The following is a 23,155-nucleotide window of genomic DNA, read 5'->3' as shown; positions in this document are numbered from 1 at the left end:
GACCGCATATTATTATATACTCAGAATGGTTTATTTTTATACAAAAACCTGAAAAAAACAGAAAATAAAAAATAGCCGAATAAGAAACTGCTGAATAAGAAACCAACTTCAGCCCGAATAAGAAACTGAACGAATAAGAAACCAACTTCAGCATCGTGAGAAGCCTTCAGTGATGGAAGCCTGGGTTCTTATTATACACTGCTTTCCGTGTAGTGTCCCCAATGGGCCCAGCAGGCCTGGCCGCATCCCTGCTCGGTGGCTGGGCAAGGCTTCCATTAATGGAGAGCGCACAAGTAACAACAGCAGGCAGGTGCCAGCTTCTGCCCAGCGGAACTGTTTCCTCGTAGCGTCAGTTTCCGGCCGGAGCACTTTCTGAGGCGGACCGTGTTTGCACAGCCGGGAACAATATGGCCGAGTACATACAAGTAGTCCGGAGGGCACTGCAACAAGTCCGGGCGCACGGCGGCCTTATCGGGTCCTTCTGGCAAGTGCTCAGGTAGGATGTGCGGGTGCGTGTGGGCGCCGGCTGGTTACACGGGTGCAGCAGGCTTTGTGTCCCTTCCACCTTGGCTGTCACCTTGCAGGGGCCGACCTCTGTGCCTCCCTCCTGACAGGACTGACCCTATGGGAGGCGGCACATACAGTGCTGTATTCTGCTATCTGGGCATGTAACGGCGGGAATGCTGACTGTCATGGCTCCGGCTGTCCAGATAGAGCTGTGAGACTGCCATTGACTTGTTAGAGGGACATTAATGGCGTGATATTGCAGAATACCCTGGGGAGAACATGTATTTGGTGTTTGTGGCCGGAGCTGTGATGGAAGCTTTGATGTGGGTCACCGCTGAAGTTGGTTTCTTATTCAGTAATTCCTTTTTTCAGTTTTTTACAGCTTTAACAACAAAAGTAAAAAAAAAAAATCACAATAATAAGATATAACGCAGTCGTGATGTGAATATACTAAAAAAACAAACAAATTTATATAACTGGCACAAAAATGGGTATCAAAGTGGGCACCAAAGAAGCGTTATTGAAAGGGTTAAATGACTTTGGACCTCTGGTCTCACACTGCAGACACAAATCAGGGTGCCCACATCAAGTTCAGATGACTCCAGCGTGACCCAAATAGGTTCTTGGAATGTGAACTGGCATCAAAGTGGGCAAATAACCGATTTTCATAAATCTGAATAAGTATCTGGTGTTTTTGAAAGGGGTGTTAAAGGGAACCTGTCAACCCCCCCCAGGGGTTTTTAACTAAAAGAGCCACCTTGTGCAGCACTAATGCTGCATTCTGTCATGGTGGCTCTTTTAGTTGGGGTCTCTGCCAACGCTGAACTACTTGTTTTTATAATTTGCCCCTCATACCTGTAGTCTGTCTGGGGGATCATGGCTTTTTCCCCCGGACACAAACGCCTCCCAGCCATCCCTCAACCCCTCCATGCGCCGCCTCCTCTGCAGTCAGGGGTGACAGGTTCCCTTTAAATGACTTTGGGCCACTGATCAAACATCACCAATACACAGATAGTGATGCCCTGCATCAAATTCATGTGGGCGCAGCCAGAGGTGTATCTAGGGTTTCTGGCACGCAGGGCAAGAATTCAGGTTGGTGCCCCCCTACCCAAGGATATATGTGATTTGCACACTTAGTCATGTACCCACGAGCCTCTCTCCCTAATGCTCTCAATGTTCAGTGAAAAACTGAGAGAAGCAGAAGAGAAGCTCGTTGTCACAGGACCACAAGTATGAAAATCGCATGTGAGTGACGTGTCCATGTGAGGACTACTGGAACCTGCAGAGCTGAATCCTGACATCGCAGGCTTCTAAATTCTCACAGCTAATGCACTGCACACTTTTAGGATTCTCCCTTGCCGGTGGACAGTCATGCCAGCACAAGCATGTGATTTGTATACTTCTGGCCACATTCCGACTAGATGTGCCCGGCGTCGCTCAGTTTATTTTCATTAAGTGAGGCCACACATGTCTAGTCAGCACGTGACACATGTATGTAAATCGCAAGCACGGGAGAATCCTGACAGCGTGCAGTGCGCACTGTGAGAATTCAGAAGTCTGCAGTCACAAAGAATGACTGCAGACTCATTACAAACTTGGACATCCCCTAACATAAATAAAAACATGAGCATTAGTTAGTATCGCAAATAACATTTACATCCAGGTACTTTATAGATTACATCGTCTCTGGAGCCGTTCTCCTTCTTTTCTTCATCTTGTCCAGACCCCATGATGAGTTTTCTCATCCACTGCTCGTCTCTGCAGACTTCCATCTTCTCCGCTCTTTTGCAGAAAATCTCCACATGATGCTTTTAAAGATACAAGTGTCATTATAATGCTCCTGAATAAAAAATTGCCCCTCACTATATTACCCCCACACTGTCCCTCTTATGGTACATGCCCTTCACACTGACCTCTCCTTTCCATACTGGCCCCCTCTTCACATTGTCCTCTCGTACTGTGTCCCCCCTATAGGGCCCAGTATTTATACTGTACTCTCTCATCACACTCCCCCCTCTTTGGTATACTGTCCCCTCCTGGCTATGCCCTTATACTGTCCCCCCATGCTACCCCTCCACTACTCAGTTTCCGCCATACTGTTTCCTCACACTATTCCCCTCCCTCCGTCCTCATACTGTCTCCTCTCACATCCCTCCTGTTCACCATACTGTCTCCTCATATATTTACCCCCTCACTTTCTATACTGCCTGCTCACCTGACTCGCCATACTGTCTGCACACATCCCATCACCCTCATACATGTTTCCTCATACATGCCCCCCATTCCCCAGTAGTTTCCTCATACATGCCCTTGTTCCCCAGTACTGTTTCCTCATACATGCCAACCTATTCCCCCATACTGTTTCCTCATACATGCCAACCTATTCCCCCATACTGTTTCCTCATACATGCCAACCTATTCCCCCATACTGTTTCCTCATACATGCCCGCATTCCCCCTTACTGTTTCCTCATACATGCCCCCATTCCCCCGTACTGTTTCCTCATACATGCCCCCTATTCCCCCATACTGTTTCCTCATACATGCCCCCCATTCCTCTGTACTGTTTCCTCATACATGCGCCCCATTCCCCCGTACTGTTTCCTCGTACATGCCCCCATTCCCCCGTACTGTTTCCTCACATATGCCCCCCATCTCCCCCTTTGCTCTTCATTTTGTGTCTTTAAATCTCCCCCACCCATTAAATCCCCCCCCATCTCCACTCCAAATCTCCCCACACATTAAATCCCCCATCCCCACTCCAAATCTCCCCCACACACGTTAAATCCCCCATCCCCACTTGAATTCTCCCCACACACAATAAATTCCCCACACAGCCCCTCATCACCCTCCCATTCAGCACACAGGCCCTCATCATCCCCCACACAGCCCCTCTTCATCTCCCCCATTCCCCACACAGTCCCTCATCATCCCCCCCCCCCAGCCGGCGCGCTGAAGCTTCTCTGTGCCAGCTGTCAGCTTGACAGTCGGCACAGAGAACAGCTGACTCCCAGTCTGGGGCGGGGGGGGGGTGGCAGAATGCAGCCACTGGGGAAGATACTGTGGACCGTCGCATTAGGCGGCTCGACTGCGCCCACCTGCTGGCTGCCCCCGCAGCCTGGACAACCCATGGAACCCCTGGAGGTGTTTTTGTTTTCGTTCCCCTGCTTTCCAGAGCCATAACTTTTTTTTATTTTTCCGTCAATATGACCATGTGAGGGCTTGTTTTTTTGCGGGATGAGTTGTACTTTTGAACGATGCTATTGGTTTTGACATATCATGTACTGGAAAACGGCAAAAAAATTGCAAGTGCGTTGAAAGGTCACCGATGGGCGAATTTCCATCATTCTTTCTGGAAGGGCGTGTTAAATGCTGCTGTCAGAATTTGACAGCACCATTTAATGGGTTAACAGCTGCTGGAGGATCGCAATTCCACCCTTGGCTGTTAGAGGCAGCTGCTGGAGGATCGCAATTCCACCCTCGGCTGTTAGAGGCACATGTCAGCTGTTCAAAACAGCTGACATGTGCTGGAAAAGATGTGGGCTCAACGCCAGAGCCCACATGAAAGGGAGGGAGTCTGACATCGGCGTACTATTACTCCCGATGTTGGAAACTTCTGCAAATCAGTACAAAGTTGTAATTTTCCAACTTGTATGCCAGCTTTCTTGATCAGTAATCAAAGATAACTGATGTTGATGTAGATCTTCCTGTTTTGTGCTGGTGTTGTAAGATCAGTGGCGCAAGGTCATTTAGCACTCTAAAAAACACCAGTTACTTATTTAAATATCTGTAACAATTGGCTAACTGCCCACTTTGATGCCAGTTCTTATGCCCAGAACCTATTTGGGCCACGCTGGAGTGACCTGAATTTGATGCAGGCTATCACTATGTATGTATGTATGTAATGGCAGTGTTAGATCAGTGACCCCACGTCATTTAAAAAAAAAAAAAAAAAAAACATTTTCACTCTTTGGTGCTAGGGTTGGGTTTTTGTTTTTTTTCTAAATTAAAAAGAAAAATGACGATATGAGAACTAATGTTGAGCGCAAGTGCTTGCTACTCAAGTTTTGCATCGATGCTCAGGTATGCACAGAGTATCGCCAGCCATACACGGATAATCCCCACATGTCTAACAGGCGCAAAACACGCAGGGCAGGGACTCAAACAAGTTACTCGAGCACCCGCGATACTCAGTGAATACTCAAGCACCAGATGCAAATCCGAGTAGTGAGCACTTGTGCTCAACACTAATGATGACATATTCAACATGACGACCTTATATTATGTATTACCTGTGGGTTAAAAATCCTTACTATATACCTCTGGTTAAAATCCTTGAGGGGTGTAGCTTCCAAAATGGGATAACTTATGGGGGGGTTCCACTGTTTAGGCACATCAGGGGCTCCCCCTGATGCTTTCTCCCTATCGAGCCCTGCCGTGCGCCCAAATTTTAGTTGGCCCCATGGCCTACTCAAGAGAAATTGCACAGCAAACAATGAGGTTCATTTTCCCTGTTACCCTTGTGAATATCACTCTCCCCCCCCCCCTTCCTCTATTGGCAGTGGCGCTGATGTCACATTGACAGCGCAGTAGCCAATTAAAAAAGTACATTATGGCTCCTGTAATGCAAAGATGAAAAAAAAAAAAAAAAAAAAAAAATGTGTGTGCATTAATGCTTAATTTGGTCTGGTCGTTAAAGGGAACCTGTCACACCCCGCCCCCCCACCCCCAGGCGTTTTTAACTAAAAGAGCCACCTTGTGCAACTGTGACAAGGTGGCTCTTTTAGTTATTAGTGCTGTAACTGCAGAAATAATCTGTTTTGTAATTTGTCTCAAATACCTTTCTTCAGTCCTGGAGGCAGGCCTTTCCCCCCCTGCTGCAGACGCCACACAGCCGTCACTCAAATCTTCTTGGTGCCGGGCACCGCCTCCTCACCGCTGTTTTGAAATCAGCCGGTGCCTGCGCTCTTTTCTCCTGCCTTGGGCAGGCGCAGTGAGCGCTGCCCGTCTTCTGTCCTCATATGCAGTCTAGCTGACTGCGCCTGTGCGGCCGCCCTGCCTGGGAATCCCAGCCCCGCAGTGTGAATAAATCAGAAGACACTGCGGGGCTGGGATTCCCAGGCAGGGCGGCCGCACAGTCGCAGTCAGCTAGACTGCATATGAGGACAGATGGGCAGCGCTCACTGCACCTGCCCAAGGCAGGAGAAAAGAGCGCAGGCGCCGGCTGATTTCAAAACAGCGCTGAGGAGGCGGCGCCCGGCGCCAAGAAGACTTGAGTGATGGCTGCGTGGCGTCTGCAGCAGGGGGGGAAAGGCCTGCCTCCAGGACTGAAGAAAGGTATTTAAGACAAATTACAAAACGGATTATTTCTGCAGTTACAGCACCAATAACTAAAAGAGCCACCTTGTCAGAATGCAGCATTACTGCTGCACAAGGTGGCTCTTTTAGTTAAAAACGCCTGGGGGGGGGGAGTGGGGGTGACAGGTTCCCTTTAAATGGTTTTCTGGAATTGTGGAAGGTTATGTGGTCAGAATTCCTCTCTATTTCCAGCTCAATTAGGAGGTCACGTGACCGCAAGTATTACTGACTGATTCTCATCCACTCCCTTAAATACAGTTAGGTCCATATATATTTGGACAGAGACAACATTTTTCTCATTTTGGTTATAGACATTACCACAATTTAATTTTAAACAAAACAATTCAGATGCAGTTGAAGTTCAGACTTTTAGCTTTCATTTGAGGGTATCCATATTAAAATTGGATGAAGAGTTTAGGAGTTTCAGCTCCTTAACCTGTGCCACCCTGTTTTTTAAAGGGACCAAAAGTAATTGGACAATTGACTCCAAGGCTATTTCATGGACAGGTGTGGGCAATCCCTTCATTATGTCATTCTCAACTAAGCAGATAAAAGGCCTGGAGTTGATTTGAGGTGTGGTGCTTGCATTTGGAAGGTTTTCCTATGAAGTAAACATGCGGTCAAAGGAGCTCTCCATGCAGGTGAAACAAGCCATCCTTAAGCTGTGAAAACAGAGAAAAAACCCATCCGAGAAATTGCTACAATGTTAGGAGTGGCAAAATGTACAGTTTGGTACATCCTGAGAAAGAAAGAAAGCACTGGTGAACTCATCAATGCAAAAAGACCTGGGCGCCCACGGAAGACAACAGTGGTGGGTGATCGCAGAATAATCTCCATGGTGAAGAGAAACCCCTTCACAACAGCCAACCAAGTGACCAACACTCTCCCGGAGGTCGGCGTATCAATATCCAAATCTATCATAAAGAGAAGACTGCATGAAAGTAAATACAGAGGGTTCACTGCACGGTGCAAGCCACTCATAAGTGTCAAGAATAAAAAGGCTAGACTGGACTTTGCTAAAAAACATCTAAAAAAGCCAGCACAGTTCAGGAAGAACATTCTTTGGACAGATGAAACCAAGATCAACCTCTACCAGAATGATGGAAAGAGAAAAGTATGGCGAAGGTACAGCTCATGATCCAAAGCATACCACATCATCTGTAAAACACGGCGGAGGCAGTGTGATGGCTTGGGCATGCATGGCTGCCAGTGGCACTGGGTCACTAGTGTTTATTGATGATGTGACACAGGACAGAAGCAGCCAAATGAATTCTGAGGTATTCAGAGCCATACTGTGTGCTCAGATCCAGCCAAATGCAGCCAAACTGGTTGGTTGTCATTTCATACTACAGATGGACAATGACCCAAAACATGAAGCCAAAGCAACCCAGGAGTCTATTAAAGCAAAGAAGTGGAATATTCTTGAATGGCCAAGTCAGTCACCTGATCTCAACCCAATTGAGCATGCATTTCACTTGTTAAAGACTAAACTTCAGACAGAAAGGCCCACAAACAAACAGCAACTGAAAACCACCGCAGTGAAGGCCTGGCAGAGCATCAAAAAGGAGGAAACACAGCGTCTGGTGATGTACATGAGTGCAAGACTTCAGGCAGTCATTGCCAACAAAGGGTTTTCAACCAAGTACTAGAAATGAACATTTTATTTAAAATTATTGAATCTGTCCAATTACTTTTGGTCCCTTTAAAAACAGGGTGGCACATGTTAAGGAGCTGAAACTCCTAAACCCTTCATCCAATTTTAATGTGGATACCCTCAAATGAAAGCTGAAAGTCTGAACTTCAACTGCATCGGAATTGTTTTGTTTAAAATTCATTGTGGTAATGTCTATAACCAAAATGAGAAAAATGTTGTCTCTGTCCAAATATATATGGACCTAACTGTATAACATTGAAAGAAGCTAATGAAAATCTAGTCCGCACACTGTCACGATTCAGGAATTTGCAGTCACATATTATTTGCTGAAATATCATTTGAGCCCAGAAAACCCTTTGAGGTTACATTTTTCTACACCTTTCTTTTTTCTCTTCTCCCTTCTCTTCTTGTAGGTCTGGAGACCTGAAAACTGGCACGCTTATTGGAATTGATAAATATGGCAACAAATATTTTGAAGACAAGCGTTATTTCTTTGGTAAGACTGCTCGTTAGATGTGTTGTGGTAGGGTATGTGCACACATTGCGGATTTGCCTGTGGAATTTTCTGTGCGGATTCTGCATCTCTTGGCAGAAAACGCTTGTCAAAATCTGTCCGTTTTTTAATGCGCATTTTGTACGTTTTTGTTGCGGATTTCATGCGTTTTTACCCCTGTGGATCTCTATTATGGAAATGGGTGCAGAAACGCTGCAGATCCGCACAAAGAAGTGACATGCTCCTTTTTTTTTAATCCACTGCGTTTTCCGTGTGGAATTTTCCCCACCATTAGCACAGCATTTTTATTTTTCCATTGTTTTACATTGTGCTGTAAATCACTTGTGGATCTGCAGCGTTTCTGCTCGGGAAAAAAACGCTGCGAATCCGCAGGAAATCTACAACATGTGCACATAGCCGTAGAGTGGTTAGATCAGTTGTGGTACAACTGAATCACACTTTTCTTTGTCTGTTTTTGTCCATATAGTTTTGTATTAATAATAATAATAATAATAATAATAATAATAATAATAATATTTGGATTATTAGATGGTTGGATTATTATTTTGATTATTATTTAGATTGTGAGCCCCATTAGGGACAGCGATGATAATGTATGCAAAGCTATGCGGAATATGATAGCGCTATATAAGCAAAAAATAATATATAAAATATTAAGTTTTTAAAAGTGCTGCTACTAATAATGATATATTTGTGTATTTTTTAGCTTTAATACTCTCCCCATATTAGTTTCATTGGAGAATTGCAATTGAAAAAAAATATTGTATTGTATTTTTCCCTTCCCCCATGACGGCACACCTGAGAGAGGGGATCCGCCCAGTCAGGACAGGAAACCCTATTGAAAATAAAAGGGCGGTACCTCTGTCGCTTCAATTGGGTTTCCTGACCTGACAGGGACCCTCGTGCTGAACATGGCAGAAGTTTCCACTTACCCAGGACCCGTCCTGGCGTGGAAGAACAGGCAGCGCCTGTGCGTCGGTGTTCAGGTTTTGGATGCACCCGTCCGCAGGTCCACCGGGGCTATGCGGGCGTCTGTGCAGCATGGTCAGATGGCCGGGCTCCTTCCGTGGCTGCCACGCCACCCTCCTCTCTCTGCCGGCGTCCAGGTGCGGTGGCCACTTCCGGGTCTGACGTAATGCGCAAGGCATGCTGGAAATGGGCGTGCCCGTGTGACATCGGAGGCGGGCGCCGCATCCAAGATGGCAGCGCCCATGAAGAAAACGCCGGCAAGTGGAAAAGGACTCCGGCGGTGTGGCAGAGGAGGGGAGGGGCCACCATTGGGCACCGGAGGAGGCGGGAGTGCAGTGGATCCCTCATAAAAGGGGGGATGACCACAGAAGACGTGCTCATGCCCAGAAGCTTCATCATGGAAGTGGGCCAACAGGAGCAGCAGCAGCCGCCGTCACAGCAGCAGCAGCCGCATCAGGAGCTCTCGCCAGGTGCCTTGTCGAGCCACCAGCATACCAGGAGCAGCCGCTCAAGTGGTAGGAGCAGCAGTCGTCCTGTCCGGCAAGACTCTTCGATGTCCAGAAGGGACGCTACACGTGCATCCAGCCTCCGAAACCGGTACCCTTGACTGTCAGCGGTGGTGAGTGATCTACGTGAATGTCACCCTTATGGTAAAAGGGTCCATTTTTTTCTGTTTGATCACTAGTGGTCGAGGAAATCTAGCGGCAAAACAAAGAACCGAGAATGTGCCCTTTGTAAAGTTCCGCTTGCAGTTCAGTGGCAGAAGGATCTCTGCACTGACTGCATTAATAAAACTATACAGGATGAGACCCCTAATTTCGCCACTAGCCTTAAAGCCATTATACAGGCAGAGATAAGACTCCTTAAAATTGGCCCTTAAAAAAGCAAGGATCAAAAGCCGCAAGGTGTCTACGGATTCGGATGCCTCTCAGAAACAGGAGTCATGAATCACCCCGGTCTCTCCCTCTACCTCCTCCGCCTCTATCCAGTCCTCAGATTTCTCCTCAGACAGTGATACAGGGGGTCGACCATGTTTTCCAACTGAGGATGTAGAAAAACTAGTCAAAGCAGTCAGGTCTGCAATGGGTGTTAAAGAGGAAAAGACACCTAGGTCACTTGAGGATGTCATGTTTGGCAGATTAGAGGAAAAAAGGAAACGTACGTTTCCGGTCAATGCAAAAATCAAAGCATTGATCGAAAAAGAATGGAAAAAACCTGAGAAAATGGGTACCTTGCCTTCTTCATCAAAAAGGAGATATCCTTTTGAGGAAAACGACTCTGAATCCTGGGAAAAAATCCCTAAAATTGACGGTGCGGTGGCCAAATCTTTGAAAAAATCGTCCCTTCCATTAGAAGATTCAGGTGTCCTAAAAGACCCGCTTGACAAAAAAGCAGATAGGTTTTTTTTGAGACACATATGGGAAGCATTGGCTGGGGGCCTGAAACCAGCAATAGCTGGGACATGTACGGCTCTGTGCTCTCATGGTCTGGCTACAGCAGATAGAAGATCATCTAAGGGATAAAGTTCCTAGAAGTGATATCCTTTCGAATATATCCTTAGTGCAAGGAGCAGCAGCTTTTTTTGGCAGATTCTTCTGCGGATTCTGCAAGATTAACAGCTAGAGCAGCGGGCTTGTCCAATGCGGCAAGGAGAGCCCTACGGTTTAAAGGTTGTCCGGGAGATTTGCCGTCTAAACATAAACTATGCTCCATCCCGTGCGATGGTCAATTCCTCTTTGGGGAAAAAAGCTAGAAGAGATCTTGGAACATGCAGGAGATAAAAAGAAAGCCTTTCCAACTTTCTCTAGAGATCCCAAAAAACCTTTCATTCGGAGGAGAAGATTTAACAGCGGTCGACCTCCAGGAGATAGAAGAAATTGGGACTTTAAAGATAAAAGGGGATCGGGCTATATGTTCATAGGGCCCTCTACATCGGCAAAAAAATCCCCCCCAATGACATTTACATCAGGTTGGAGGAAGGCTCTCCCTCTTCTTTCCGGCCTGGATAAACATCTCCGCGAGCACCTGGGTTAGACGGCCTAAAATAAAATTCATCCGTCCACCCAGGCACAATTTTGTAATAACTCCCTGGAGGAAGTCCCAGCAGGAGTAATCTGTTCTGGAAAAAAAAAAAAGTCCTCAGACTTGTTCACAAAAATGTCTTGCAAGATGTCCCTGCTTGGAAGGTAGGGAGGGGGTTTTACTCCCCCCCCTCTTTCGGATACAAAAACCAGGTGGCTCCTGGAGAACCATAGTCAATCTAAGGAAGCTCAATCAATCAGTAGAGAACTACTCCTTCAAGATGGAGTCCATCAACACAACCACAAAACTTCTGTTCCCTCCCTGCTTCATGGCAGTAATAGACTTAAAAGATGCATATTATCATATCCCAATACATCAGGAATATCGGAAATACTTGAGTAGCGCTCTACATACAAAACCAAGTGAAGCATTACCAATATACAGCCCTTCCATTCGGCCTGTCTACAGCTCCCAGGGTCTTCACCAAGGTGATGGTAGAGGTAATGTCATACCTCCGATCCCGGAATGTAGTGATTGTCCCATACCTGGACGACTTCCTTGTGGTAGGGAGGACAGAGACCCATTGTTCCCATCAAGTAACAGTGGTAACATCAACTCTAATAGAGCTGGAATGGATAATAAATATCCCCAAATCAAAGTTAGTTCCAGTAAAAGTGCAGTCCTTCCAAGTATTAATACTGGACTCCGAGTGTCGGCTCTGCTTCCTTCCGGAGAACAAAGTAGCCAAAATAATCAACTTGACCAGTGCAGCAATACATCAGCCAGTGATGACCCTAAGAAAAGCAATGTCCCTACTAGGCTCATTAAAGTCTTGCATTCCTGCTGTAGGATGGGCACAATTTCACCTGAGACAACTGCAGTGGGAAGTTGTCAGCTCAGAAACTGTTAAGAGGGCATTTGGAAGGAAATCTGTCTTTCTCAGGGTGTAAGAGATTCCCTAATTTGGTGGACTGTGAAGGAGCATCTCACAATGGGGGTCCAGTGGCAGAAACCGGTCGAAGACCTCATCACGACCGACGCAAGCGGTATAGGTTGGGCGGCTCCTCTGAGGTCTCATTCAGTACAAGGAGCCTGGTCCTTCCCAGAAAGGAATCATGGCTCAAACGAAAAGAACTATGGGCAGTGGAAAAGGCCTTGAAACAATTTCTCCCCTTCCTCCAGGGCCGCCATACTTGAATCATGACGGACAATCGAGCAGTGGTGGCTTATATCAATCACCAAGGGGAGACGAGGTCCCTGGGCCTCATGGAGGTGTCAAGTTTACTTTTCCAGTTGGCAGAACAACACCTGTCGTCCCTCACAGCACTACACATAAGGGGTGTAGGAAACACACAGGCACACTTCCTGAGTCGCAGAGGTCTGAGACAGGGGGAATGGTCCTTGAATCCCGAGGTGTTCCAAAAAATAATACAAGCCTGGGGTACACCAGAAATAGACTTATTTGCCACCTCACACAACAAAAGTCAAAACATTTTGCTCCCTAAACCCAAGAGAACATCCTTTTGCAGTAGATGCCCTGCTAATACCATGGAGGTTCTCTCTGGCCTACGCATTCCCCCCGATAATGATGATTCCAATAGTAGTCCGGAAGATCAGAGAAGACCGAGCAAAAATAATACTCATAGCTCTATTCTGGCTAAGAAGGCCATGGTTCTCCCTTCTAAGGCAGATGTCATTAACAGACCCATGGATTCTGCCAGAAGTTCCGGACCTGTTAACCCAGGGACCAGTGACCCACTCTCAGGTGAAGGGCTTCCATCTGGCAGCCTGGAACTTGAGAGGGCGTTACTGAGTCGCCAAGGATTCTCACCAGGATTAGTCTCCACCCTTTTAAAAAGCAGAAAGCCTATAACATCTAGAAGCTACGGTAGGACATGGAAGAAGTTTCTTGACATCCTGGGTGAACCTTTGGGGGATGTAGCTCCAGTGGGACCCATCCTAGAGTTCTTGCAGGCAGGGTTGCAACTAGGATTAGCAACTAGCACCTTTAAGGTTCAAGTTTCAGCCTTGGGGGCCCTATACAACTGCAACCTAGCATCGAATAGGTGGGTTTCACGATTCATAACATCCTGTGGTAGGTCTAGGCCGGTTATTATCCCAAAAATCCCTCCTTGGGATCTAAATTTAGTCTTAGAAGCCTTAACTAAAGACCCTTTTGAGCCTTTGCAGGAGTTGTCACCTAAATTACTCACCTTGAAAACAGTCCTACTAGTAGCCCTAACATCGGCCCGTAGGGTAGGTGATTTACAAGCTCTGTCGATATGCCCTCCTTATACTCAGATTTTTGACTACAGGATAATTCTAAGATCAGACCCGACGTATCTCCCCAAGGTGGTCCTAAAATTCCATAGGAGTAGGAGTCAGGAGATTACTTTACCATCGTTTTGTAATAATCCTAAAAAATCCTGGGGAACAAAAGTTCCATATGTTAGATGTAAGAAGATCTATGTTACAATATATGACTGACTAGTCAGTGGAGAAAAGACCAAACTCTACTTGTAGCCTTTCAGGGTAGTTAAAAAGGGTGTGGGGTAGCTAAAAGTACCATTGCTAGATGGATCAGGGAGGCCATTAGTCTGTCCTATTCTGCGAGTGGCACTCCGGTTCCTGATGGCATCAAGGCTCACTCCACCAGAGCCGTGGCTTCCTCCTGGGCAGAGAAGGTATCGATTGACCAAATTTGCAAGGCCGCTACCTGGTCCTCACCCTCAACTTTTTTCAAACACTACCGGCTAGACCTTTCCTCCTCTGCTGACCTAACCTTTGGTAGAAGGGTACTTCAAGCGGTGGTCCTTCCCTAAGGTTTCATTCTACAAAAGTCTCTCAGGTGTGCCGTCATGGGGGAAGGGAAAACACCAAGGTTACTTACCGGTAGCCGGTTTTTCCGGAACCTATGACAGCACCTGTATATTTCCCCCCCCCCCCCCTTGTCACCCCTTCGGTGTGCACTATAGTTTTGGGTGTTTTTAGTTCATATGATGTGGTGATGGATTTGCCATGTGTGCTAACCAGGGGGGCCTCTCATGCTCTGAAAACCAACTGAAGCGACAGAGGTACTGCCCTTTTATTTTCAGTAGGGTTTCCTGTCCTGACTGGGTGGATCCCCTCTCTCAGGTGTGCCGTCATGGGTTCCGGGAAAAATGGCTACCGGTAAGTAACCTTGGTGTTTTGAGATTATAAAACCCACTTTTTTTTTCCTCCAGATTTGGGAGGAAAATGGGGATGCGTGTTTCTGAAGTGGGCTTACCAGGGGAGTGGCTGTGGTGGAGCAGGGTCACAGGATACAGGGTCACTGCATGAGGAGGCCGACAGCAGCAGGAACTGGCGATGCTGTGGTCTCTGGGCTCTCAGAAGATGTTGGCGCCAGTGAGCGGTGTCCCCTTTCCCGTAGATTTCCCTACGGCGGACTTTGGGAAAATGGCCACTGGATGCGGCACATGTTCAGATTGAGAACTCAGGAAAGGCCTCCACCAGCCTCCTGAGACAGCGACCTGGCCTCCTGTGATCCTGCCCCTCCGCTGCCACGCCTCCCAAGCAAGCTACCTTTAAAACAGATTATAAGACTTGTCAATGTTTTATTAACATTTTTTTTTCCTATTTTCCACCTCCAAAATTGCGTTTTTGACTCTGCTTGGCATGTCTTCTTATTTTTTGCAGGACGTCACCGGTGGGTAGAATATACAATTGAGATGAATGGGAAATATACCTACTGGAATGTGGATGGGAGTATGGTGCCCCCTGAATGGTGAGTGAAATGTCTTTACAAATGCTGCATTCATTAATGTTTTTAGATGTATACATGGACTATAGCATATGACAGGAGACTATAAGTTTGTCAATGCTTGTCTGAAAGCACAGGCTTTTTTTTTTTTTTTTTTTTTTTTTTTTTTTTTAAATAGGCCACAAAAGCAAGTAAGAGGAATATAAATTAACCCCCTTAAAGAGAATCTGTCAGTAGGATCAACCCTCTTAGGCCATCTATATAGGCATGTAGGTCATAGGAATCTGAACAAACTGATACCTTGATATTTGTGATCCGATGTCTTATTCCTGAGCAATTCACATTTTTTCTTACATGTAATCGAGCAGTTAAAGGGAACCTGTCAGCAGGATTGTGCACAGTAACCTACAGACAGTGTCCGGTCGGCGCCGTTATACTGAATGATACCTTGGTTGATGAAATCCATCTTACGGTTGTTTCTTAATCTTTTTCAGTTTTGTGTTAATGAGATTTTTGTGCCCTAAGGTGGGGCTGGTGCTTGTGGTGCTCTGATTAGCTATTCATAATGCAGACTGCTGACAGGTCACTGATCCCTCACTGACCTTCCCCCTAGTTTACATACTGAATATACTAGTGTGTATTTGAAAAAAAACATGTCACTTCATCAAAATGGCGGCGCCTGCGCACTTTCTCTTATTGGTTAGTGGCTATTATATTGCAGTGCTGAAAAGAAAAAAAAAAATCGCCATCAAAATGGCGCCATTGTCTGCACCTGCGCATTAGCATCTATCTCGTTCAGATAGATGCTACTGCGCAAGCGCCTCCGCTCGCCCCGTGTTGCTGCAGACAAAATTTACCCTACATCAATATGGCACCGTCGGCTGCGCCTGTGCATTAACATCTGTCGCGTACCGATAGATGCTACTGTGCATGCGCCACCTTTTTTCGCCATTTTGTTGTAGTGTAAGTGTTTTTGGCTGCAGCAACAAGGGGCGAGCAGAGGCCACTGATGGGTTGGCATGACAACCAGAGGTCTCCTACAGACCTCTGTGGTTTTCAATGCTGGATTGCTCTGCGCGCCATTTTGATACTTTTTCGCTGTGCCATTTCTCATTATTACACATAACTTATGGACATCTATGGTTTGATTTCTTTACCTGTGTGGATTGGATGGGTTGTTACTGACATCTGATAAGAATTTTGTGTCAATAGCACCTTTAAAAATGCTTACTTAGAAAATTGGTGACTTGTTCAATACTAATTCCACCTGCTGTACGTCCAGGTACCTTATCGGAGACATCTTTTCTGATTGAAGTTGATCCTCTCCCTTTTGTCTCCATGTACTACAGACGCCATGATGAATTTGGCCATCCATAGCTTGTCTCTGCAGACCTCCTCCTTCTTTTCCTGACTAAGTACTCTAAAAATAGCGATGTGATTGAAATTCTCCTGAATAAAAATATCTGCCCTGAATAAATAATTTACAGACACACACTGCCCCTCTCCATAATGTCCCCCCCACACACTGCTCCTGCTCTCACAATTTCCCCCCCCCACTTACACATAATGTGTCCAAACAATAACACCCCCCCATCTATAATAATAATAATCTGGTCAATGAAGCTGCGGCTCCTTCATGGAGCACTTATCATTGCCTGCTATGTCTGCAGTGTCCTCGCAGCCTCTGTAGTGGCAAAATCACTGAGCAATTGAATGTAAACAGTGTATATTATTGCATATTGATTTACTGATGATAGACTAATAAGATATCTATAATAGTATGCATTAAAAATGTAAACACACAAAATCGTGTACAAACAAGAAGTGATGATAATAGGATTATCAAGTAGTAAAGGGCAGAGGGGAATCGCACTATTTTATCTACTGCTCATGTTCCTACCTGTCAGCGGAGGTTGGCTCCCTCTTGAAACGCAATTGGCGCCCTCCGCTTCTTGTCAACTTGTCCTGGTAGTCCCTATTCAACCTAAGCAGATGGAGAAAATAGACCATCAAGTTGTAGTTTCCTCTGCTTTACTAGAGCCCACATAAATATGGACACCGTCCTAGGCATAACTTTTTAACCACCTGTGACGTGAGCTGTGGGGGCGAACAGTCAATAAGAGACTCTCTTGTCCAAAAAAAATGCTGTACCCCTTTAATGATGAAGCTGTTTGTTTTTTCTGTTTTTGTTTTTTTAAATGTCTCTTTTCCATGGAAAAAAAAACCCGGTGGAGATGGTTTTTGCAGTGCCAAGTGTGTTTTGTGACTAATGTCACACAATCTTGGCTTGTTATCCTTTCTTTAGAACAATAGCAAGTCACTGAGTACAAGGCTGAGCAATTCTTGTTGCTTTTCCACACAGGAATGCAAATTGCCTCTTCTGAGAAAAAGAGGACTTGACTCTATAGCGCCACCTGTTGGAAGTAGCGATCCTACAAGTCACAATCAACCCTCTAACGAGTCGTGCAATATGACTTAGGATAAAAGCCAAATCAGTATCTCAATTCGCAGACACGGTGTTTCGGGCTGTTGGCCCTCGTCAGTGCGAAGCATGAGAACTGATTTGGCTAGGTGAGAGGCTCTGGACTAGGGTCTAAGGGGTAACGTTTCTCCTTATGGAGAGTGACATACCATCTGGCTTGTCAAGGTAAGGAGGCTTATTTGCCGTACAATGCTCCTCTGGGAAATTAAATATGCAAATTGCCTCTTCTGAGAAAAAGAGGACTTGACTCTATAGCGCCACCTGTTGGAAGTAGCGATCCTACAAGTCACAATCAACCCTCTAACGAGTCGTGCAATATGACTTAGGATAAAAGCCAAATCAGTATCTCAATTCGCAGACACGGTGTTTCGGGCTGTTGGCCCTCGTCAGTGCGAAGCATGAGAACTGATTTGGCTAGAGGAGCATTGTACGGCGAATAAGCCTCCTTACCTTGACAAGCCAGCTGGTATGTCACTCTCCATAAGGAGAAACGTGACCCCAGTCCAGAGCCTCTCACCTAGCCAAATCAGTTCTCATGCTTCGCACTGACGAGGGCCAAAAGCCCGAAACACCGTGTCTGCGAATTGAGATACTGATTTGGCTTTTATCCTAAGTCATATTGCACGACTCGTTAGAGGGTTGATTGTGACTTGTAGGATCGCTACTTCCAACAGGTGGCGCTATAGAGTCAAGTCCTCTTTTTCTCAGAAGAGGCAATTTGCATATTTAATTTCCCAGAGGAGCATTGCACGGCGAATAAGCCTCCTTACCTTGACAAGCCAGATGGTATGTCACTCTCCATAAGGAGAAACGTTACCCATATTCTAGCAAACATTAATGAACAAAAGGTTTGCCATTTCCTATAAATTATTCTGTGGTACTAACTGGCATGTTAAAGCAGTGAGAAAAAAATCTATCTGTTGCTCGTTCATTCATCCTGCATCATGACTTTTGATTGTAAATGAGTAAAATTATAAAAAAAAAAAAAAAAAGAGCTAAACTTGCCTTGAATATTCCTGTGCCACTTTTTTACAACATACCACTAGGATATAAAGGGCGTTTTTAATACATTTGTACCATTCGATGCCAAGATCTACAGTTATGCAGAGGATAAGGGTTAAATATAAGTTTTTAAATTTCTTATTTTTTTCCCCCATGAAGGGTAAGTCCACATAGGCCAGAATTGCTGTGGATTTTAACTGCACAAATCTGCAGCTAAAATCCATCACTATTAATAGGGTAGCAGGCAAGCAGATGCTGCAGTAATTATCCATGTCCTTTTCTGTTGCAGATTTCACCCCTTGCAATGGAATGATATAAGTAGATTGTACAAACATCTTAATTTGCAAATGACTCATCTAGTGACGCATCTGATTTAGAGACTTTTCCCATCACTAACAGTTATAGCATAACTCGTAGGGTATTCAGAAATATTTGGTAGAGGTCTGACCATTACGAGACCAACCGTCCTATACTTCCTATTGGGACCCGGACTGGTGAACATAGGACCCTTGTGTGGACACTCTTCATTCCTGCCTTCATGTGCTCCTTCGCACGTCAATTATTTCTCTCCTTTGTAAAAATTGTAGTGTCAACTTTTATTACCAAAGTTTAATTTTAATCAGTTTTTTTCTTGGATGGAAAAGACAAAACGAAAACTCATGGAAGTTTCTCCAATCGCTTTGGGAAAAATGAATTGCACACAGATGGCACACAAGTGCTGTCCAATTTTTTCCACAAATCCATAGAATTGCATTGTTGATTTTGAGCAGACACTCTGGTCAATATCGGACAAGTTGTCTTGATTTTATGCTACTTCCGCTCTAAAAACTGACACTTGACAGATCCCAGACAGATGCCATAACAATCAGTGCACCCCCTCTGCTTCTGTTTGCATAATTTATTCAACGGATTAATCCAGCTTGTCCTTTCCTAATAATAAAACAAACAAAGTTAAAAGAGAGACTGAACCTACTCTCCCAGGTGAGGATTCTTTTTGTTAATTGTTATAAACATGGATTTTTTTTTTTTATCGGTTTTATAATTTTTTTGATATTTTTGTTTTGCCAATGATGTCTACATAAGACTGCTTTTGCTCAGATCATCGGTTTGGAAAGGCAGGACACTGACCTTAACAGTATCTATGATTCAGTCATGCTCTGATTATTATCACTTTAGACTGTATAGTGCCTGCAAATCTCAATATAATCCTGTTGGTGTCCTCATAGTCCTCGGAATTTCTAATATGCAAACATACTAGTTTTCATTGACAAGCCTTTTACTGTTGTCCATTTGTATAGGCTTCGAAAGGCTTTGTTTTCTGACAGGTTTAAAGGAAAGCAACAAAGAGCTTTTCTAGAACTCCATGCTGTTTCATTTCCACAGCAATTAAACTGCTATAAAAGCCATAACCATTTGAGACATGATGATGAGATCCAAACTTCTCCTTACATGTATAAAATGTATTTATTCTTCTTGAAGTATTTTTATGCCTTATGTCGAGAATTATGCACTTAAGCGCACATGGTCTAACACCAGATACTAGAAAAGTCCACTGTTGACTGACATTATATTACTTTGTGCTTAATCACTGTCATTATAGTCAGACAATTTGCCATGAAAGGAAATCTGTCACCATAAAGATGCAGTCTGGTCTGCAGAATTGATGTTGTAGAGCAGAAGCTGCTGAGCAGGTTGATACATCGTTTTGTAGGATTAGATTCGGTATATCTAATAATATATACGGTATATTAATTGAAATCTGTGCTGATTTTTGAGCTCTAGAGTCCAATGAGAGCTCCTATTGTTGACAAATGCTATGTAGGCATATATACAGAAATGAAGATGGCAGTCAATCACTGATAGGACCATCTACTTGACCTCTAAGCCAATAATGAGCAGAGATTACATTTTTTTCCCAAAAATACTACATATCACTCTGCTCCAGCAGTCTTATAACATGATGCTGGCACATCAGACTGCTTGTTCAAGAGGAGAGGTTCCCATTAAGCCCATATATAAATTTGCATTGCTTTGTGAAGTCTGATTGCCAGTGTAAGTTTGCTGTCAACGCAAAGGGTTTTTTAGTTAACCAGTAGTGATGAGCGAGTATACTCGTTACTCGAGATTTCCTGAGCACGCTCAGGTGTCCTCCGAGTATTTGTAAGTACTCGGAGATTGTTTTCATCGCCGCAGCTGAATGATTTACATCTGTTATCCAGCTTGATTACATGTGAGGATTCCCTAGCAACCAGGCAACCCCCACATGTACTCAGGCTGGCTAACAGATGTAAATCATTCAGCTGCGGCGATGAAAACGAAATCTCCGAGCACTAAAAAATACTCGGAGGACACCCGAGCGAGCTCAGGAAATCTCGAGTAACGAGTATACTCGCTCATCACTATTAAACAGCATTGCCAGTTAGCTCCTATAAATGTCTTACTAGCTCTTGATTTGCGTAACTCTGTCTTAAGAGATTGTTAACTTCCCTATATATTGCAATACTTTAGTGTAATACTATGTATAGTAAGTGATTTTATAGATTCAATTATCTTCACATATTATTTTTTTTTTGTTTTTAAACTCCCACTAGGCATCGCTGGCTGCATTGCATGACAGAGGAACCTCCAACAACTCATCCACCTACCGTTCAAAAATATGCCTGGGAGAATCACAAATTCAATCTGAGTGCCACTCCCGGACAGTATGTACCATATTCTACCACTCGCAAGAAGATTGAGGAATGGGTTCCTCCTGTGCCGTCCAAGAATTAACAATGCACTGTAACATACATTATTTAATAAAAAGTCACTTTCAACATGGAAGTAATTCTTTTCAGTTATGAGAATGTGTTTGTATCAGATGGTCTATAATACCTCTGTATCTTGCCTTCTAATTAGATTGGACTGTTACATTATCAATGCTTAATTTTGACCTAAACAGCAAGATCACATAGAACTAATAACAAAAAAACTGCACTTTCATAGACATATTGCATGATCAACATCCTGATCAGTGGTTGTTCTTTTGCTGAGACCCACACAAATTACAAAAACAGTAGGCAGAAGCACTCAGACAAGCACTGGTGTCCTCAGAAACTGAGGGTATGTGCTCACGCTGCGGCTTTTGCTGCGGATTCGCAGCGGTTTCCCATGAGTTTACAGTACAATGTAAACCTATGGGAAACCAAATCTGCAATGCACATGCTGCGAAAAAAAACGCGCGGAAACGCAGCGGTTTATTTTCCGCAGCATGTCAATTCTTTGTGCGTATTCCGCTGCAGGTTTGTACCTGCTCCAATAGAAATCTGCAGGTGAAAACCCGCAGAGGAAACCGCGATAAATCCGCAGTAAAAACCGCAGGGGTTTTTCACTGCGGATTTATCAAAAACGCTGCGGAAAATTCCGCAATGGAATCCGCAGTGTGTGCACATGGCCTGAAATTAAGTCATAGACTTTATTGAGCCCATCTTTCATTTTGGAAGAATGCAGCATTCGACTGAGCGCTTATAGGGGTATTCCCATCTCCAAGATCCTATCCCAATATGTAGTAGGTAAAATTTTATTAGCAAAAACCTCCAATTAGAAATGTAGTATAATTTTTTTATTTGCGATGTCTTTCCTCTTGTGCAGGCACTGCAGGACCTTGGGTATTCATGGGGAAGCCTTATATATAGTCTCTAGCTCAGAAACAGGGAGGCCACACCCCGGCTTGCACAGAATGCAACAATACAGAGAAAAAAACACAAATTGTAGGTTTTAATGTTTTGTGGCCAATGTGAACATATGTTTAACCTCTGCATGTGTACCAACTCAAGTTAAGCTCAATTTTTGTGATTTTTTTTTTCTCTGTATTGTTGCATTCTGTGCAAGCCGGGGTGTGGCCTCCCTGTTTCTGAGCTAGAGACTATATATAAGGCTTCCCCAGTCTGGTGTTTCACTGGTTGGGCCCAGTCCTTTTGTCTGCCCTTATTCACACTGAGGTCAACATTGACTCATGGTAAGGTTTTAATATTAGACAGTGTAGGACTGTCCCTATCAGAGTTACCTTGATGCGGTGGGATGGCTTTTGTGCTATTTTTTTAATCAAAAAAAAGTATCAGTAAAAACCCTGCTATTTAAATGCACTTTTGCTTTTTTACTTAGTTACATCAGTTTTTGCTTAATTTTTTTCTCTTGTAGGTTTTAACCCCTTTCTGACATATGACGTACTATCCCGTCGAGGTGGGGTGGGCCCGTATGACCTCCGACGGGATAGTACGTCATATGCGATCGGCCGCGCTCACGCGGGGAGCGCAGCCGGGTGTCAGCTATCGCAGCTGACATCCGGCACTATGTGCCAGGAGCGGTCACGGACCGCCCCCGGCACATTACCCAAGGCACACTGCAATCAAACATGATCGCAGTGTTCCTGCGGTATAGGGAAGCATCGCGCAGGGAGGGGGCTCCCTGTGTGTTTCCCTGAGACCCCTGGAGCAACGCGATGTGATCATGTTGCTCCGAGGGTCTCCTACCTCCTCCTTCCTGCAGGTACCGGATCTAAAATGGCCGCGGGGCTGCATCCGGGTCCTGCAGGGAAGTGGCTTACCAGCGCCTGCTCAGAGCAGGCGCCGGGAAGCCTGGAGCTGTGCACGTCAGATCGCTGATCTGACACAGTGCACAGCAAAGTGTCAGATCAGCGATCTTGCACTATAACATGATGCCCCCCCTGGGGCAGTGTTAAAGTGTAAAAAAAAATATATATATTCACATGTGTAAAAAAAAAAAAAAAAAATCCTAAAAAAATATATATATTGTTCCCATAAATACATTCCTTTAGCTAAATGAAAAAAACAATAAAAGTACACATATTTAGTATTGCCGCGTCCGTAACGACCCGACCTATAAAACTCTCCCACTAATTAACCCC

At 44.8% G+C, this 23,155-nt stretch overlaps 1 protein-coding gene across 1 annotated transcript; it reads left to right on the top strand.

Moving 5' to 3' along the window:
• The first annotated feature begins 340 nt into the window (after window positions 1-340).
• NDUFA12 (NADH:ubiquinone oxidoreductase subunit A12) lies at window positions 341-21,065 on the top strand. The gene is made up of 4 exons (XM_077265142.1): window positions 341-496; window positions 7,932-8,014; window positions 14,702-14,789; window positions 20,841-21,065. Exons 1-4 carry the CDS (start codon window positions 408-410, stop codon window positions 21,019-21,021), a joined length of 441 nt encoding a protein of 146 aa, XP_077121257.1. The 5' UTR covers window positions 341-407; the 3' UTR covers window positions 21,022-21,065.
• Window positions 21,066-23,155: the final 2,090 nt, after the last annotated feature.

Source organism: Ranitomeya variabilis, chromosome 5 (genome assembly GCF_051348905.1).
Source record: "Ranitomeya variabilis isolate aRanVar5 chromosome 5, aRanVar5.hap1, whole genome shotgun sequence".
Classification (NCBI taxonomy): Eukaryota; Metazoa; Chordata; class Amphibia; order Anura; family Dendrobatidae; genus Ranitomeya; species Ranitomeya variabilis.
This window is presented reverse-complemented; position numbering and strand designations above follow the sequence as displayed.

Bases quoted from the DNA above. Each gene is read 5' to 3' on its own strand.
- NDUFA12 (XM_077265142.1), top strand. From the start codon at position 408: ATGGCCGAGTACATACAAGTAGTCCGGAGGGCACTGCAACAAGTCCGG. The intron at 8,015-14,701 runs GTAAGACTGCTC...TATTTTTTGCAG, and splicing joins AGACAAGCGTTATTTCTTTG to GACGTCACCGGTGGGTAGAA. The intron at 14,790-20,840 runs GTGAGTGAAATG...AACTCCCACTAG, and splicing joins AGTATGGTGCCCCCTGAATG to GCATCGCTGGCTGCATTGCA.